Source organism: Gracilinanus agilis, chromosome 5 (genome assembly GCF_016433145.1).
Source record: "Gracilinanus agilis isolate LMUSP501 chromosome 5, AgileGrace, whole genome shotgun sequence".
In the NCBI taxonomy this organism is placed as follows: Eukaryota; Metazoa; Chordata; class Mammalia; order Didelphimorphia; family Didelphidae; genus Gracilinanus; species Gracilinanus agilis.
In genome coordinates, this window is record NC_058134.1 from 76,118,768 (window position 1) to 76,138,848 (window position 20,081).

Below are 20,081 nucleotides of genomic sequence, written 5' to 3' on the forward strand. Positions count from 1 at the left end.
ATTTCAGGAGGGGCAGGTAGGTGGCTCAGTGGATTGAGAACCAGGTTGAGAGACAGGAGGTCCCAGGTTCAAATCTGACCTCAGACCCGTCCTAGCTGTGCAAGTCATTTAACCCCCATTGTCCAGCCCTTAATGTTCTTCTGCCTTAGAACCAATACATAGAATTGATTCTAAGAGGAAAGGTAAGGATTTAAAATTTTTTTTTCAGACACATTACAAACAAAAAGTGAGTAACTAAAGACATTCATTTTAAATAGCAGTGTTGATGATTATGCAACAGATGGAAAAGTACATTAACTGAATTGCAAAGGGTACGATTTCAGAGAATTTTTATGAATTTTTAAAAATAGATTGTAGATGTCTTCTAATAAAGTGAATACACATCTAAAGTTTGTTTTGTAAATTTAGCTTTTCATTCATAAAAGATTTAGAAATCATACAAAATTATTAATATAATACTGTTATATAGTTCAAAAAGAATGGCTTTTACATTACCTTTAATTTATTGATCATGGCTTCTTCAGAATCCATAGACATAGATAGGCCATGAATTAAGCGCTTGGCCAACATTCTGGCATAAAACTGTTGGAAGGAAAAGAAGGAGTTATTGCATGGTAACTTCAAATCCTTGCATATTTTTAAAATGACAAAAACAACTATGACAACTTTTTATCTATTAAAATCATTACTCACCTTTTGAAAAACATCCTTATCATCAATATATTTGAAAACGGTAATGAAGCTGGTGAGCTTGTCTTCCACTTCATTTTCAGTCATTCCTTTTGCTGATTTTTTTAATAAGTTGTCACAGTACTTAGCCAGCTCAAAAAAAATTTAAAATAAATTATTTATTATTCAGTTCAATTAAGTAAAGCACTATACCAAATCTCACTCATAAATAACTCCATGAGAAAGATACATATTCAACTATAAGGTCATCATAAAGGATTCAATATGAAGTCAGTCAGAAAAACAGGTACTTCACTTTCCCAAAACATATATATTTTAAAAGTAAATCGAAGAATATATAAATTTCTCATATCTTAAATAACTAAAATATTTAAAATTAAATATACTGAACTAAGTTTATTATGCTTATGGAAGTATGCAAAAAACTGATTCAAAGGTAGTTGGGATTACTTTGAAAATTTGGCACTTTAAATTTCTTTTTGTGAATATTGTATAGTAGCATAAATGTGCACAAATATAAAAATCCATCTCCTCTGAACACCAGATTAAAGGGGATCATAGGTTCTGGCCTCCATTCTTAATATGTGACTTAATTACTTTATCTCAAAAAGCTAAAATGATTGGGGGGCAAGACTTAATATTTTCTAATAGTAACTAATTTTTTATTTTTTCACGATGTTAGCTTTAGGCAAAATGAAATATTATCCTCCTTACCAGTTCAGGTGCTTTACAAATAGCTTTGGGTTCTTTATAGTTTACTACTGATGTCAAAGCCTATATGGAAATAAAGAATAAGAGTGAAAAAAATTAATGTTCATTTTAAATGCAATTGTTATCAAGTTTTCCTTTTAATAATCCTTTGATTAAATGGCACTATCCCCAAATATTAACACGTAAAGAAACATCAAAGAAATTGTAAAATTCATGTAATGTATACTTTGATTAGCTTTCATTAATAAAAAATGTAAAAGATGACAAAATAGTGCACAATCTAAGGCAGAGCCACCATTGTGTTATGGAAAGAGCACTAGACTTTAAGTTAGAGGGTAGAGTTCTAACCTTTTGGTAATTATATCAGCTCCCACAGGTTTAACTATCATCCCCATTCAGATTCCTCCCAGAATTAAATATCCAATCCCAGTCTCTTATTAATTTCAGGCACGACATTACCAGCTGCTTATTGGACTTTTCACCAGAGACATCTTAACCTCAACAGGTCTAAAAATGAACTCATCATCTTTCCCCTAAACCCCTCTCTCTTACAAACTTCCTTATTCATCTTAAAAGCACCAATACCCTTTTAGCATCCAGATTCAGTATCTCAGCATTGTCCCAGACTTCACACTCTCCTTTATCTGACATATGCACTTGGCTGTCAAATCTTGCTGTTTCTACCTTCACACCTCTCATATCTGATCTCTTCTCTCATCTATATAGCATCTACATTGTAGTTGAGGCCCTCCCAATCACTCACCTTGATTACTGCAGCAGTATCCTAATTGGTCCGCCTGCCTCAAACTCTCTCCACTCTAGTCCATCCTACACACTGGTGCCAGTCATTTTCCTTTTAAGCACAGAGCTGATCATATGAAACCTGTACTCAATCAACTCTCATGCTTGCCTATTGTCTCCAGGATCAAATATAAAGTCTGCTGTTGAGCTTTATTCTAAAGTCCTCCACAGCCCAAATCCAAACTGAGTTGGAGTATTTGTAGCTTCACTGGACATTACTCCCTCTCCTGTACTCTTTGATTCAGTCAAAGTGAATTCCTCTTTGCTCCTCATTCATGGCATCCCATGTCCATGTGCCTTTGTATTGTCTGTTCTCAGTGTCTGGAATATACTCCTCCTTAGTGTCACTTCCCAAACGATTCCTCTTCCTTGAAGACGCAGCACACAAACCACCTTCTGCAGAAGATCTTTCCTAATCCCAGAGTCTTCATCATGAACTGTCCTGCATTTAATGACTTTGCATATAGCTAATTAACTCTATATTGATGTTGTATATTCTATATGTACTTACAGTCTCCCTATTATAATGTAAGCTCACGGTAAGTAGGAATTGTTTCATTCTTTGTACGTGTATCCCTAGTATACTAAATAAATATTTGCTTAGTGGCTGATTGGTTAAAATTACAATTCTACAACTTGCTATGACTTTGAAAGATATTAAAAAAGATATTAAAAATTTCAATAGCCAGAGATGTGTAAGAAGTTTATTTTCATTAAGACTGCCTCTGCTAAAGAATGAAGGTATGGAAAAAACATGATGAACTGAGGAACAATTAGAAATCTACAGTCATAAGATAAAAGGAGTTCACTGGTTGAAGGTAAGTGGTGGTTTGCAAATGATCTTAAATGTCAGGCTAGGAAATTTATATTTTAATCCCTAGGCAACAGGATACCACTGAAGAATTTTGAGCAGTTGAGCAAAAAAGACTTATGTCCTGGGAAGATTATTTTGGCAGCTATGTGAAGGACTGATTGGAGATGTGAAAATCTGGAAGTTGTGAGAGCAATTAGGCTGCAATTAAAATAACTAATACTGTAAAGAAAAACAACTCTGAAAGACTTGAGAACTCTGAACATTGAATGTAGTGACCAACCAAGATTCCAGAGGGGGGAAAAAAAGATGAAGAATAATGCTATTTGACTGAGAGATAATATTCAAAACCCAGAATGACACATTCATTTTTAGACATGATCAATGGGAAAAATGTTTTGCCTAAGTATTCCTTAAAAAGATTTTGTTTTTCTTTCTCTTTCTCATGGGGTGAGGGTAGGCAAGAGAAAAATAAATGCTTAATTAAAAAAATAAAATTTAAGCAAAACTTTCCCTATTTCTGTAAAAGTCCCTGCCATTTTCTCAACATTTCTTTAGAATTTCAACATTATCCTTGACTCCTCACTCTTCATCACCCTACAAATCCAATTGGATATCAAAATCCAGTCTACCTTTATAGCATCTCTTGCATCCCAAATCTTCTCTCCACTTACACAGCTCCAACCTTAGGTAAGGCCTTCATGGTCTCATCTGGACTGCTGCAGTAGCCTCAGAAATGGTCTTCTGCCTCAGTTCTTTCCCTACTCCATTATACCCTATATGTTGCTGCCAAATTATCTGTCTTGAACTTCACCAAGTAACTCCATGTCCAGTACCTTCCAATTATCTTTATTTTTTTTTAAACCCTTACCTTCTGTCTTAGAATCAATACTGTATACTGGTTCCAAGGCAGAAGAGTGGTAAGAATTAGGCAATGGGGGTTAAGTGACTTGCCCAGGGTCACACAGTTGGGAAGTGTCTGAGGCCAGATTTGAACCTAGGATTTCCCATCTCTAGGCCTGGCTCTCAATACACCGAGTTACCCAGATGCTCCCCCCTCCCCCACCCTCAATATCTTTAAAAGAAAATGTTAACTCCTCTTTAGTTTTCAAAGCCGTACACAACTGAGACCCCTGCCTAGCTTTTGGACTGCCCTTCACCCCTCTACAATCTGACCAACCGGCCCTCTCACTGTTCTTTACTCAGGATGCTCCCTCTCCCACACGTGTGCTCTCTGTCCTCTAAGCCTGACTGCTGCCTCACGAGATTCATCTCCTCCTTCAAGTTTTGGCTTCAACACTCCCTTCTACAAGAAAACTTTGCTGATCCCAAGTACTAGTGTCTCTATGTTATATTTATTTGTATTTATTCTTTTTATATTTATTCTGACTATACTTAAGCAAGGCGCAGCCCCTTTCTTAGATAGATATTTTATTCACTGAAAGGGGAAAATCTTGTGAGAAATACAAAGAAAAATAGTTTGAGGAAAAGCATAGTTAAGTTCTAAGAAGATTTGAAGTCTCACTTGTCTCCATTCCTTTCCAAGGACTCCATCATGATCATGCCCCAGGAGACCACATTGTTCTTCAAGGCTACAATACTCTTGGTATGCCTGCCTTATCAGTATTCTCAGTACTCTTTCCCTCCTCTGATTACAGATTGGAACAAGGAATTCTTCCCTAAGTCTCCGTTTAAGGAGAACTCCCAAGGCCAGCCACCTCTCACACTTAGTTACAGTCTTCTGTACATACATCCATCATAAATATGACCCCATGGCAACGCTCCCCTCCCGTCAGTCTGTCTGTCTGTCTCTTCCTCAGCTTTTTCCCTGTTGTTTTCTCCAATTAGATTTGTATCCCTAGGGCTTAGCACAGTGCCTAGCACATTCTAGGTGCTTAACAAATGTTTACAGACTAGTGAAGAAAACCAGACGATCAGAGGAAAAGTATTTGAGACATCATATATTGTGAAGGCAGCTTTTCAGAGACAAAAGTAATTACTGATGGTAATGATAGCTGTGGTAGTACATTGCTTCCTAGCAGCTATTTTACATAACTGTGTTTAAGGTCTTGAAGTTTATATCTAATAAACTATGTATCAAAGAACTGTTTGGAGACAATGGTAAAATTCTATACTGACTGTATCATACTTGACAGAAATGTGGAATTTGGGCTTCTTACTTTAAGCTAAAGTAAAGTGACTACATGGGAAGAGTTTCTGGGGCTAAGCAAGAAAGACAGAAGAGGTCAAGGAATCAGCAGGTCAAACCCAATGTTAAAAAGCATTCTAGACCACAGAACCAAGAAGTTCACACAAGCAGAAAAGCAGAGAAAGGACAGTCCTGAAAGTAGGGTCTTTGGGCTGAGTCCAGCTGACAAGGGCAAAGAGGCTTCATGGTTCATTTGGAAGGAAGTTTTAATGACTAGAGCAATAAGAATGCTCTACTGTGTGAAGAGCTCACATAAGGTTGGCTATCTACAGCTTGAGAAAAGGTAAAACCCCCCAGCAATGAAACTAAGATTGCCCATTTCTGCCTTTATGGCTTGAGAAGAAGAAACCCCCTTTGACTTGGAGACTGCTCCTGAATAGCTTTGCAAATCACAAATTTTAGGGAATCACTCTTCACTGAAATAGGCTAACATTGCCCTAGCATGCAGCCAAGGAGCTCCTGTTTGTTAAGAGAGCTGAGTAGAGCTCTCTGGTGGCAAAGTCAAGAGATCCAAAAGAGGGGCAAAAGAAAATAAGTCTAGCAGTTGTTTCCTAAAGAACCAAGAGTACCAAAACCTACCTTCCAGAGCCATACATTGTCCCAGGCATATGCTTTCTCCTACTACTCATGTATCTCAAGGTTAGGCTTCTCTAAGTTGGTGTCTCATTCCCCTCCCACCAAAGATACTTCATATATTGATAAGAAAGTGTGACTCATGTTTGTAAGTAGCCTGTTATGCTTATTATTTTTCTTTTCTTAGTAAATGTTTCTGCTTAAGAATTAAAGGAATGATCATTAATAGTCAGTTTAAATGAGAAGTAGAATGATTGGAACTCTGTGAGTAGCAGTGTGTAATATAATTAAAAGATTCCCTAAAGGGTCACCTCTAGGATCTTGTGAGTTATTAGAATGTAAGATGACTGAGATAAGGCTTGTTTTATTATTTGCATTTATATCCCAGTGCCTGCCACATAGAAAATGCTTAATAAATCCTTGTTGTCTGATAGTCTGACTACAATCTTACAGGGACTACACAGTGCTTTAGAATCAAATCAGTCAACAAACACCAGAAAGAAAAGTTTTATATATACATACATGATTTTTATGTTTTTATATACCTAATCAACGCCTAGTAAAAACCAAATTTTAATTATTCACTCAAAATCATTGCAACTTAGCTTTTCTAGCCACAAATCCATGGGAATTCCATAAACATTATAAATCACTAAAAACTAATTAAATTATATCTAAAATCTATACCCTTCCACAAAGATTTACTGAAGAGGAGGTTTAGCATGACCTAATGTTGAAATGTCTTGACCATTAACAAATCATTGAACTTATCTGACCCTCAGTTTCCTCATCTACAAAATGTGGATAATACTACTTGCTCCAAAGAGTTTTAAAATTGGAAAGTGCTATGGAAATGTCAATGATTTTCATCCCATTAAATATAGTATTTGGTCATTTCGAAGGTAGATAAATCTATGCATAAATGACCAAATGTCTATATATTGAACTGAAACTTATTTATTTATAACTATTATACAATGAGCCTGAAAATGCAAAGAAAAATCAAAGAAGCTGCCAAAAGATCAATTTATCAAGATTCAGAGGAATAATTATTTAGAGAAACTATGAATTTTTAACTCAAAACCAATATGAATTAATTCCTATTTATTAAAATTAAAAAAGATTCCATTTCGAAACATTTTCACTTGTTAATTTCCATGACTGATTTAGGCCAAGTAATCTCAATACTACTTACTATATCAACATCATTATTTTACTCAAAATATCACACCAATGACACCATCTAGCTATAACACTATAGGAACACTAATGCATAATTCTGAGTATTATAGATGATGAAATTATACAACTTGTTTCATATATTATAAAAATTACCTTATCCAGGGCACTCATGAAGTGTTGATCACCATTCAAAACAGTGTTGATAAGCTGGGCAAATTTACCATGCACCTCCAAAACTGACTCCACAAATTGAGTTGGCATCTATAAATATTCAATGTAAATCAAACAATGAGATTTTAAAATATAAATTAAATTATGTTGACTCCATGTCAATTAATTTAAAGAGTAAAATTTCCAAAGCAAGCTATTATAAAAATATACTAGGTGAAAACCCAAAGAAACTAGCTCAGCAATTTTTATTTATATGCATAGCTGACAATATATTAAAATATTTGAGAAGCACTTGAAAATTTCTCCAAAGAGGCATTTTCAACAATCTATTTATATCTGACAAAATACATGTCTTTGCAAGGACTAAAAAAATCAATACTGACCATTGATAATTAAGAATTCTTGAGGATGCTGGAAAATAATAAGAACTAATAGCAGAGCCTAGTGGCAAGAATATCAGACTATAATTCAATAGACCATAGTTATTCTATCAGCTTTGTGATTAACTAGCTATATGTCATATGGGATTGTTTCCCCATATACACACATAGTGTTTTTCACACAGCAAGCACTAGGCAAATATTTGTTGATAGATTTAAATATGTGAGTTGAACTAGATTGCTTCTTAGAGCCTTCCATAGCACTGCTCCTAGAACAAAGCAAGCAACTTAATTGCTTGGACAAATTATTAAAAAGCTATGATTTTAGTGATCCTTACACCAGTTGTCAAGATAGCATGTGGTAATGTATTAAACACCAATATTCAAGGGGACAAAGTTAGCTGTTAATCCATTACAGATAAATTTCTACATGTACTGAATCATTTTTAAAAATGAATTTTTATTGATACCTTTTGTTTTTATAGACCTAAAATTTCTATCTAATTCTCCCCCTTCCTTCTAGAAAGCCATTTCCTACAGTAAAAAAAAAAAAAAAAAAAAAAAAGAAAAAGAAAAAAAGAAAACAATCAGTAAAACTGATAAGTTCCTTTTTTTAAAAAAATCTGTTCCATACCTGCATACCTTATAGTCTTAGGACCAGGCTTGAATTTCAACCTTGTCTCCTATTGTCTATATGACCTCGGACAAATCACTTAACCTTTCTAGCTCATTTTCATCTGTAAAATTATAGGATTAGACATAATGACCAATATTTGTAAAGTCAATTATCAATACATATTTTTAAGTGCTTACTATGTGCTAGGCATTATATAAGTCCTAGGGATATGAATAGCAAAAAAAAAAAAAAAAAAACCAGACCCTGCTGTTGAGGAGCTTAAAATCTAATGAAGGGAATCAACACACAAAAGAAAGCTGAAAAGCAGGAGGGTGATGATAGGATTAGGGTGGTGGAAAAGTCAAAGAAATCCAAGTGAGTGCTGCTGGAGAATCTTAAGAAGTATAAAGTGGGCACTGAGACAATATCATCCATGATGACCAGTATTTGTAAAGCATTTAGTTTTATTATATGTTAGGCTCTGTTAGCTTTACTATATTTTAGCTTTACTATATGTTGACAGAGCCCAACATATAGTAGACATTTAATAAATGTATGTTCCTGTCCCTTAAATTATAGGAGAATTTATCCCAACTATAAATATGAACTTAGGAATGCTGCTACTTTATATCTACCATTCATTTTAGTTTAGTTTGGTAGGGAGTTCCCACATGTTTTGAGAAGTGAGTTAAAGGTCTAACTTTTGTTTCTCTCTAAGGAACTATGCTTTGTGAAGAATTCAGTAACTCAAGTAGTAACAAGGGAATGCTATAGGGCAGCTAGGTGGATCAGTGTATAGAACACTGGTTCTGATATCAAGAAGACCTATGATCAAATCTGGCCTCAGATACTTAATGGTTGTGTGACCCTAGACAAGTCTCTTACACTTTTGATCTTAATTTTCTCATCTGTAAAATGAGCTGGAGAAGGGCATGGCAAACTTCTCTAGGACCTTTGCCAAGAAAATCCCAAAAGGGGTTACCAAGAATCAGAGAGAACTCAAAACAATTAAATAGCAACATGACTAAATTCAAAAAGGTTGTAGCCATATTTGTTCCTTTTCTGCTTTAATTTCCCTGTCCATGATATAGGACTGGTAGCCCAAAAGTTGGACTCATCTCTTTCCTATGTGCATATGTGAACTAGGCCTGCCTATTTTAAGTATTTTGTTATATTTTGTTATGGTGACTTTTTTGTTCCTTTGCCTAAAAACTTCAAGAGACTGCAATACATTTGCAAAATGCTTATGCCCCTGACCTCCCAAAGAACTTCAGATCATCCCACTGCTCTGGATTCCATCCTGAGACATACTGATTATATTAAGTAGCAACTAGATGGCATAGTAGTTCAGGTATTAGGCTTATGGTCAGGAAGATCAGAATTCATATCTAATCTAGAACTCTTAATATCTGTATTTCTATGGGCAAAAAAAAATTAAGTTTCCCTCATTTTCCTCAGATAAAAGAGATGTAATAGTAGTACCTACTGCTGCACACAGTTGTTGAGAATAAAACAAAATAATATTTATAAAGTACTTAGCATAGTGCCTGTATATACTATGTGTTTAATAATTCCTTTCTCCCTTCCTTTCTTCCTATCAAAATTTAGAACATGAAAAGTGTTATAGTTCATCATTCAGTCCTATTCATTCATGCTGTCAAAGTAAATCTTATGTATTTTGAAAAATGTTTAAAATGGTTATTTGTCTTTATTTGTCTTTTCTGGCAGTATTAGTAATTTTTAGGTTATGCTTAGATATCCATAATGAGTAAAAGAAGGAGGGGACATATAGTTTTCCAGTTCATTCCCTTTATATTCTATGTTGATGTTTATACCTTTTTTTATCATAATCTTGTAGTAGTCACATCTAATAGATTATCAGAAGCAGCATGTGCTGCCCTAATAACTTCATTTAACTCCTTATGGAATTCCTTTTTTTCTTTATCATTACTTGTCATACTTTTGGGTTTCTATACACTACTATTGGTGGATAGCATTTCTGTCTTATAGTTGAACGTAGAATTATCAAAAATATTTCTGGACAAGCTTGATCCCAAATTAGAAATAAGAGAAGGTCACTCTTCTCACTCCTTTTCAGCACCATCCTATTCCTATCATCACCCTCCTGCTTTTCAACTTTCTTTTGTGTGTTGATTCCCTTCATTAGATTGTAAGCTCCTCAACAGCAGGGACTGTTTTTTTTCCCCCTATTCATATCCCCAGGACTTGTATAGTGCCTAGCACATAGTAAGCACTTAAAAAATATGTATTGATAGTTGGCTTTACAAATATTGGCCATAATGTCTAATCCTATAATTTTACAGATGAAAATGAGTTAGAAAGGGTTAAGAGATTTGTCTGAGGTCATACAGACAATAGGAGGCAAGGCTGAAATGCAAGCCTGGTCCTAAGACTCCATTTCCCACAGATCGAGGGTAAGAAGTATTAAAATTTCTGAACAAAACTAAATCACTCAATTATATCACACTAAGGAGATGACACTAAGTTTCGTCTAAATAAAAGAATGTCTACAGCTTAGGAGGTATAAGAAGATACCAGGTGAATTCGTTTGCTGAATTATAGCAACATTCAAAGAGCTGAATTTTTTAAAGTGTTTTTATAACTCCATTTCAATAAACTCTTTTACTTTGTAATACCATGTCTCTTACTTTATGCATGTAAAATGGTCCAAAGCCTTTACCAGATTGATAAAGGGGGCCACAACACAAAAAACAAGAACTTCTGCCTGAGATCCTAGAGGAAGATTTTCTGACTAAAGATTGTTTCTTGTTGACCCAAATATTCAGTAAGTATACAAAGGAGAACTTAATAGAATGTGAGCTCCTTGTCAGAGGGAGGTCTTTGAGGGTACAGCCTATGTTTTCCCTTCATATCCATAGCGCTCAAAACAGAAACAACTGGCACATAAGAACTGCTTAATGAATGCTTGCTTTATTACTGCTGTATCCTTGTTGATATAATGGAGGCAAGGGTGGAATAGGTATCAAGAAAAAGAAAGCCCAGAAGTAAATGGAAAGTTTGACCATAAGTGGAATAATGATTTTCTGAATAAATCCAGAAATTGACTATCTTTAAGAGGCAGAAATTCCCCTTTGTAAAAACTAGACATTCAACTCAAGAAAAAGAAAAGCATAAAGAGAATGGGAAAAGAGCTCTCATTTCCACAGAGAAGGCAATAAAAAGATGACCATGAAAGGGAAAGTCAAGCCATTGATAGGCAGATGACCATTTATATGGCGACTCCTTACTATATAAACCAGGGATATGTTATAGGTTAGATGGGCTAAACACAGGATTGATGACAATCTTAACATCTGGCAGGATTTAGTAAGCAAAGAATTACAGAATCACAAAAGATTAGGGTAAAAGGGATTTTTGGAGATTATCTCATCCAACCACATCATTTTACAGATGAGAAAACTGACATTCTTAGAAGAATGAATCGTGTAGGGGAAGAGTGCAGAGCTGGGACTAGAAGTCTAATTCTTAATCTATCAACCAAGGGCAACTCTTACGTATCACCATCCTGTGAGTGGAGTTTCCACTGATCATCCCCTAAGAAATAAGAAGATGGCTAAAAAATAGTGGCCAAAAATAGCATTAGGAGTCTGCCTATAGGGAAAATGAAAAAGTCTTGGTAAATGGAAATTTTGTCAGGCAGGCAGGTAGTTGTAGCATGAGAGAAATCTGGCAGCAGGAAATAGGAGAAAGAAAGGTAGCTGAGTTTGCTAAGAAAGTCTGACAGCAAATATTAGAGACTAAACCAAAGGCACTGGAGAAATATGGATGGTGGGAAAGAAAGCAGGGAAAGAACTGAGACACAGGGAAATAAGAGGGAAAATTATTTAAAATGACATTAGAATTGTGGTCTACAAAGAGGCTGGTTAGCAAAATGAGATAAAAAGTCAGAGTGAGACTGATTAGATGCTAAGTCAACCAAGCAATAGATTCTGAGATTTCTCCCTATCTAAGGATCAAAGTTTCCAGAAACTAGGAATAGTTAATAACTGGTCGTAGCTGTGGGAACTGGGTACCTGATTTGGGAGTTAGGGTAGTCATTAGTCACACAAGAATGCATCCATTCTTAATTAAATATGTACATCAGGTGTAAGCCATAAAGGTCATGATGAATTTGAAATGTGCTTACAAACTGACCCAAGAACTTCTGGTTTATAATGATCCTTTCTGAGAGAAAGAAAAAAAAGTTCCATGTTTCCACCATCAACAGGGATTGTTCAATAACCAAATAAGGAAAGATTTCCTATTCCAATAGAGGAAGGCAGCCTACCTAATCAACCTTGATTAAAAAAAAAAAAAGTATTGAGACAACTGATTAGAAGTCAAGTGTGAGAGAAAGGGCAGTATTACTATAGACAAAAACCTGGTAACCATGGGAGCTTAGGTTCTAGAAACTGGGCTATCAACTAATAGTAAGCAACTCAAACAAAAGAAAATCTTAAAAGAAAGTGTAGGTGTAATTTCTACAATAGCCTAAACCTCAATATAATTTTTTAGGATACCACTCTTACCTAAATTGAGAGCATAAAGTAAAATTACAATTCTAATACTATTAGTTGCCTATACAGAAAAAAAAAAAGACCACTGTGATGTTATAAGGGATCACAAAACAGTTACCATTGACAGTGAGATCTTTGTTCTCTTTTCATTCTTTTTTTTTTTTTTTCTCTATTAGTTAAATTCTAACCCTACTTCTACAAGTTTGAGAAATCCAAATTAATGTTATTAAGAAGCCTGGATCAACAATGTTTATAAAAAAATCCTATAAAAGGCACAAAATCATTGATCTAAATATGCTTTATATAATTTGCATAAAACTATCATATGACAATGATAAGAAAAACAGTAAGATGAGGAAGAAAGTATACATGGAAGCAAATTAAAAGTTGATGACAAATATGATCAAAAGAACAGCTTTCCAAGACCATATATCCAAACTCACATTTTCCTGAGAAAGATTACCAGTTGCTCTGAGACCCTCATCATGAATATGGTTCTGCAATTCTTGAATCATATGAGGTAAACCACTTGACACAGCACGAAGCAAGGTGTACATATTTGCCATGTCTGTTAAAAAAAAAGTCAAATGTATTAATTCCTAGTTTTTTAAAGAAGTGTTTTTAAAATGCACTTTTTGAAATGTCCTCAATATAAAACATTATATTTCCTATAAAATCTGCAAAAATATTCATATAATATGCTGAAGAACATTTTCCAAATGTATGACTTAAGAAGTTAAAAGTGATGAGCTATATTAACATTAAATTCTAGAAACAGCAACAAAAACCCAATAATTTTGGTTTGCTAATTTTTACTTGAGATTTTTTTTGGGTATGACTTACCACTTCTTTTCTCTTGTCGGATAATATTGTGACATTCTGCATGCAGAAACTGTAAATGGTCTGCCACCATCCGCTGCTGACATTCATGAATCACTTTATTATATGAACTTGGATGTAAATATTTTCTACATCGCATTTCTTCATCTTTTAATCTACCTAGGACCTAAAGAAATATATTGTATAGTAAGAACTACAGAAACTGACCTTTGTTTTATGAGGAAAAACATAAATTAAGAGTGGTGGAGTGAAATGAAGGTGAGAAAACACCATTAACTATTCAAATAAAATGGAAAAGGGATATAGAATATGAAAACTAACTTTAATTCACTTTTTATCTAATAACAAGTTATGATCATAATGAGAACTAGTACCTGACAAATCTCAATTATGAAAATAGAAATAGCTCACATTCATACATGACATTAAGGTTTATAACACTTTCTAGATAAAAACCTATGAGTGTTTTATTAGTACTCCTATTTTATAGATGTGGAAACTGAGGTTCTGAGTGGATAAGTGCTTTGCCAAAGGTCATAAAGTTAACCTTCAAGTCCTACATTCTTTGTACCATACCAAAGACAACTTATATAAGTTTCCTATAGGAAACTTTTAACCCAGTAGAAGTGATAAGATATAAACAGTTTAATTTAAGACAGAAGTTGTTGAGTACAGGAGTAAAGAATGCCTCAAGACAAAAAAAAGGAAGGAGATAGGTTTGTGGAAGGTGGGGAATAAGTAAAAACTTTTGTACAAAAAAGAAATTTGAACAAGGTCTTAAAAAGGGTGTGGGATTTTAATTGGTAAATATGGAGATAAGAAAAGGCATGGAAGGCAGAAAAGGAGAATAAAGGGTTATGTCTGGCAAATGGCAATTTTGCCATGAGATTGGTAACATGAATGTATAAAGAAGAAAAATGGGAGATTTGTATAGTGATAGAGCATTTAGAGATCATTCATATATCCATGTTACAGAGAAACCAATTTATTTCAGAAGAAAAGGTAGATAAGATCTCATGAACTAAAATTCCACAAGAAAATTCAACACAAAAGATGGAAACTCTTGAGAATGACATGCCAAGAAAGAAATCAAAGCTACTAATAGTCACATTAAAATGCTCTAAATCACTAACTAGAGGAATGCAAATTAAAACAACTCTAATGTACATTTTTAGGTCTACTAGACTGGCCAAGATGAAAGAAAAGGAGAATGCTAAATACTAGAGGGGATATAGGAAAATAGGTTCATTAATGTGCTGTACAAAGAGGTGTAAACTGGAAAGCAATTTGGAATTATACCCAAAGGGAATATTATGCTCAAAGGGCAAACTGTGCATACCCGTTGATCCAGTGATCTCAATCATAGGTCTATACCCCCACAGAACAAATGAAAAGGGAAGGATACATATGCACAAAAATATTTATTTATAGCAGCACTTTTTGTGGTGGTAAAGAACTGAAAAATGAGGAGATGCTGATCAACTGGGGAAATGGCTTAACAAATTATAGAATCTGAATATCATAAAATCCTATTGTGCTATAAGAAATGATGGTAGTAATGGTTTCATAAAAAGTTGGGAAGAATTATAACTGATGCAATGAAATCAGCAGAACCAGGAAAACAATTTATACAGTAACAGCAATACAGGTGAGCAGCAAGGTGATTCAGTGGATTGAGAATCAGGTCTAGAGACGGGAGAGTCCTGGGTTCAAATCTGGCCTCAGACAATTCCTAGTTTTGTGGCCTGGGCAAATCACTTAACCTGTTGTCTATCCCTTACCACTATTATGTCTTGGAACCAATACAAAGTATTGATTCAATGATGGAAGGTAAGGGCTAAATCACATTCCCCCCCCTTCCCCAAACCAGCAATACAGTTTTGAAAGATTCATTAACTCAGCTCAACAAAGTGATCAACAAGTATTCCAAAGGACTTATTTATTTATTCTATTCTTATTTATCATAACCACTCAGGAACATTTGAAGCTATATAATTATAGTAGGCTTAAATGCTTTCTAGGAGGAAAAACCCCATGTAACTGAAAGTCCAGGTATATTTTAAGGACAATTAAATTGCTTCTGTTCTTCTGCTTTTACTATTTTAGGCAAAAGAGAAGGTTCAAAGGGCTAAGACTTCTACTCTGTTTAAATGGATTGATGATAACAGACCACAGAGAAAAATCTGGACTGCCAAGGATAGAACAAAGCTAATTGGAAAGTAATACCTAACAGATAGGGGGACAATAAAAGAGTGACTAGCTACTTTTGATAAGTTTAAGCCCCAAATCTAGAATAATTATATCTTAGAGTACTAAAAAAAACCAATGGTCATGAACGTAAGAAAACAAAAATATTGATCACAAAGAGTCAGCTAGGATTTATAGAATAGATCATGGAGATGTCAATTAAGGAATGACTAAACCAAATTATGGCATATGAAAGTAAAAGTAAGTAAAACCTGTGAATATTTATGCAAACGGATGCAAAGTGAAATGAGTAGAACCAAGAGAAAAATTTATACATTAAAAAAACAACTCTGAACACTTAAAAACTTTGATCAATGCCATGACCAACCACAATTCCAGAAGAACTATAATGAAGCAGGCTACCTATCTCCTGAATGAGAAATGATAGACTCAAGATATATAAGGAAAAAAAAAAGATAGACAAAGATTTAAAAGGTAAAAAATGATTGTAGAATTACCTTTCAAATGTACAGAAGAAAACAAAAAACACCAAAAGGAATCACAGATCAGTAAAATAACTGAAAGTTACATGATGAATTTATAATTTAAAAAGGAAAGTAAGCTGTATATAAAATATTGAAGTTGAGAATAAACGACAACAAAAACAAAGAATAAGTCACAGTGATATAAACAACAAATACCCCTATCTCTCCTTTCACTGAAGAGGAGGAGAACTATGGCTATGGAAGGTGAGATACACTGTAAGATTTGATCATTCTGTAGGTTGGCTTTGTACAATGTTTTTCTTTGGTGTACAAAGATATACAAGGCTAGGAATAACTGCAACATAAAAACAATGGCAACAAAAGAACTTTAAAAAAAAGTAACAAATGAATAAAAAAATATAATATCACTTAGAAAAAAACAAATGGCAACTTAATTTTTTAAAACATCATGCCAGACTATCTTCTATTTTTAAAAAAATAAGAATAATAAATTGATATATTGGGGATATTCTGTAGATATATTGTTTAGCTAGATAATAAGAAAGCATTTGACTAAGCATCTCATATTATTCTTCTTGACAAAAATGGGCACATGACTATATCTTGGGCTACCATAAGGATCATACTACTGAAAAACACTCAAGCCTAGGCTAGGTTATATAGCTTCAAATGCTCCAATGTGGATATGGTATGCATTACACTCAGAACATTACTGGGTGACATGAGGAGAAGAAATACAAAGAAATGGGGAAACAGCATACAAAAAGGTCATAGAAGGGCACCCTAAGCCTATCCCTGGCAACTTCTTGGTCTTTACAAGGGGAAACAATTCCCCCTTTAATGAAAATAAGGTCTTTAAAACAAGGAGAGGCCCATAGCTTCCAAAGGCAAAAATTGCAAAGACTGTGTAAATGTGAAAAATAAGGCACACGCAGGAAGGGAAGTTTGAATCAGAGAATCATTGGAGAAAGATTTAATGATGCATAATAAATGTACAAAAAACAAAGAATGAGGAAGCCAAATATAACTTTTGCTGCCTTTGCAATTTTGTCTACAATCCCATTTATGTTTCGCTGAAACTCCTCTCCCTAACAACTATAACAGCTGCCTCAATGGCTTGTTCAAGATTATCACAGTTTGACAGCAGTAAAGCCAAGACTAGAATTCAGCCTTATCTCTGACTCTTAGTCTAGTGCTCACTTGATTATGAAACTATATAATGAGTCATACTACATAGTTTTTCTTTAAATTAAATGTGAAATCCCTTTATTATTTGCATAAAGGATTATTTTATGCAATATTTACATGTCTACAAAAGAAATAGTAATTTAAAACTCTACACATAATCACTCAATTAGTATTATGAAATTTGTAAATGAGTACAACACTTACAACATTATGAAAAGTTACACAAACCCTTACTGAGTAGATAAATATCAAAAAAGTCTCTAAGATCAACTAAAAAAAAAAAACTCTAGTTTTTAATAGCCACTTTTATTTCAGTTCTCCAAGAATTTGACAAACTCAAAATAAAGTCTTCTTCTGGAAGGTAATATTATTTCCTCTTTCCTTTTATTTGTATTTAAAACAAAACTCTTACACTGCTTTTATGCTACAAATGAGCAGACAGTTTCCTTTGGTAAAGAATCTGACTTTTAGTTATTTATATAACTTAATAACAACTTAATCAAATTATTAAAATTTGCCCCCAAAGAATCAACATTGACAAAGGAAAATTTTTTCAGTGAAAAAATGTTATTGGTAAGTCAGAGCTATGAAATACTAACTTAAACTCTGAGTAACAATAAAATAAAATGTTTATTCTCAAGCAAAAAAAAAAACCTTTTTAAAATTGTTGCATCTGTAGTAATAACTTATTTATGACATAAGTATATCTTCAATAGAACATACTTTTATTTCTTACCTTTTCCATATATTGTGAACAGTTTGATTCTTGTAACAAATTTGAAGCTTCTTGTTTATAATACTCCCCTGTTTCAGTCAGAAAAGACAACTCAAAAATTTCCTGATAAAACTAAATAGAATAATAAAAAGAATATTAGCAAAAACAAGAATGAGTTTTTAAAATTAAAGTTCTCAGAATTTCTTTTAAAAAGAATGAGTTGTCTTTTACCTTTAAGGGGAATTTTTTCTTATACTGTTCAACATGAACAAAGGAGTTAATAACCCCATGGATTACTTTTTGATTTGGGTCTTCCCCACAGCGATCACTAAAATAAGCAACAGCACAAAATACTCATGAGAATCCAAATAACTTTAAAAAATACATCAAAGTCTGAGACTGCCTATGACACTTTTCTAATTCAATTAAGAAAATAAGCACCAAGTATTCTGTGTCAGTTGTTTAAATATATAACTTTATAAAAATTATAAGAGAACTACTGAGAATGATGAGACAAGTTACAAGCTTAACTCAAGTGAATAAACACTAACAAGTATCTAGGAATCCATTAATTTTAAAGGGTTTTAAAAAATATTTTTTTTACTTAGTCATGTGTAGTATATTTGTCAGCACAAATAAAGCAAGCTGAATCTTTGTCCTTAGGATTACAGAAATATTGATTTAAATTTGAAAGGAATTTTTAGAGATCATCTAGTCCAATGCCTCAATTTTACATAAGAGGCATTGAGGTCCAGGAATATTTAAGTGATTTGCCCCCAGTCACACAGGCAGAAGGGCTGGGATTTAAACTCAGGTCATCTAATTTCCCAGATTTTCCCTACTGCACTAATATTTCTACCCCAAAAGCAGCAATGTCAGGGGGACTTGCTTGCCTGCTTGTTTGCCTACATGCCTTCCTGTGTATCTGTGTATCTGTGTATCTCTCTGTCTCTGTCTCTCTTTTTTGGTTAAACCCTTACCTCTTACCTTCCTTCTTGGAATCAATACTGTCTATTGGTTGCAAGGCAGAAGAGTGGTAAGGACTAGGAAATGGGGGTTAAGTGACTTGCCCACAGTCACAAAGTCAGGAAGTATCTGAAGCCAGATTTGAACCTAGGACCTCTGGCTCTCAGTCCACTGAGCCACCTAGATGCTCCCTGTCTTCCCCTTTTCCATAAAGGCATAAAGGTAGAAATTCAAAATCATTTGTTTGTTCCTCTATTATAAAAGATAGTAAGAATTACAACTAAAACTTTTATAATTCTTTACATTTGTAAAATATTAATCATTATGATTTAACCAAATAAGTAAAAATGAGGTTATCTGTAACTTCTATGAAAGTGGGAGCAAAGATTTTAAGTGGTTTTCTCAGGATCCTGAGCAATTCAGAGATAAGACTGGACTCCAGCTCAGGATTCTGTGACCTAGATTCTGTTGGACTACCTTCTGGTCAAGGTAACATTATTTGAAATCTACCTTATCTTTACTTAAATTTTTAACACCAGCCCTGGATGTTTTAGAATTTTCTTCTTTGAAAGAATGGTCACATCTTTTCACATTACTATATCATATTCTATTACTATACATAATATAGATCATATTACTATAATTCCTTAATAGACTTGTTCTTTTTAAACTCTTACTTTCCATCTTAGAATGAATACTGTATGTTGGTTCCAAGGTAGAAGGGCAATAATAGCTAGGCAATGGGGATTAAGTGATTTGCCCAGGGTCATACTGCTAGGAAGTATATAAGGTCATATTTGACTCCAGGACCTCCCATCCCTAAGCCTGCTTCTCAAATCCACTGAGCCACTTAGCTCCACGCACTCCCACTCCCAAGAAACTTTTAATAAACTTATGAAACAACTCATCATTGGTAATTTTCTCTTTAGTCTTGTTCTTGTACATTTAAGCAGAATATTCTGTTCTTTTATGTACTAGATTCTCAGTTTATAGCTAC

General features: G+C 34.0%; 1 protein-coding gene across 4 annotated transcripts in view; it reads right to left on the bottom strand.

Annotated features, from left to right (window-relative positions):
• Nucleotides 1–20,081, bottom strand: part of CUL2 (cullin 2) — a 136,879-nt gene that overhangs the window by 24,591 nt on the left and 92,207 nt on the right. For all 4 annotated transcript variants that reach the window (XM_044678736.1, XM_044678737.1, XM_044678738.1 and 1 more), the window contains 8 exons: nt 18,350–18,446; nt 18,140–18,250; nt 13,526–13,688; nt 13,126–13,250; nt 7,131–7,238; nt 1,405–1,464; nt 694–822; nt 496–582 (listed from right to left, as the gene is read on the bottom strand). In XM_044678736.1, coding sequence (XP_044534671.1) covers nt 496–582; nt 694–822; nt 1,405–1,464; nt 7,131–7,238; nt 13,126–13,250; nt 13,526–13,688; nt 18,140–18,250; nt 18,350–18,446 — 880 coding nt within the window. The remainder of the gene's footprint in view (nt 1–495; nt 583–693; nt 823–1,404; nt 1,465–7,130; nt 7,239–13,125; nt 13,251–13,525; nt 13,689–18,139; nt 18,251–18,349; nt 18,447–20,081) is intronic.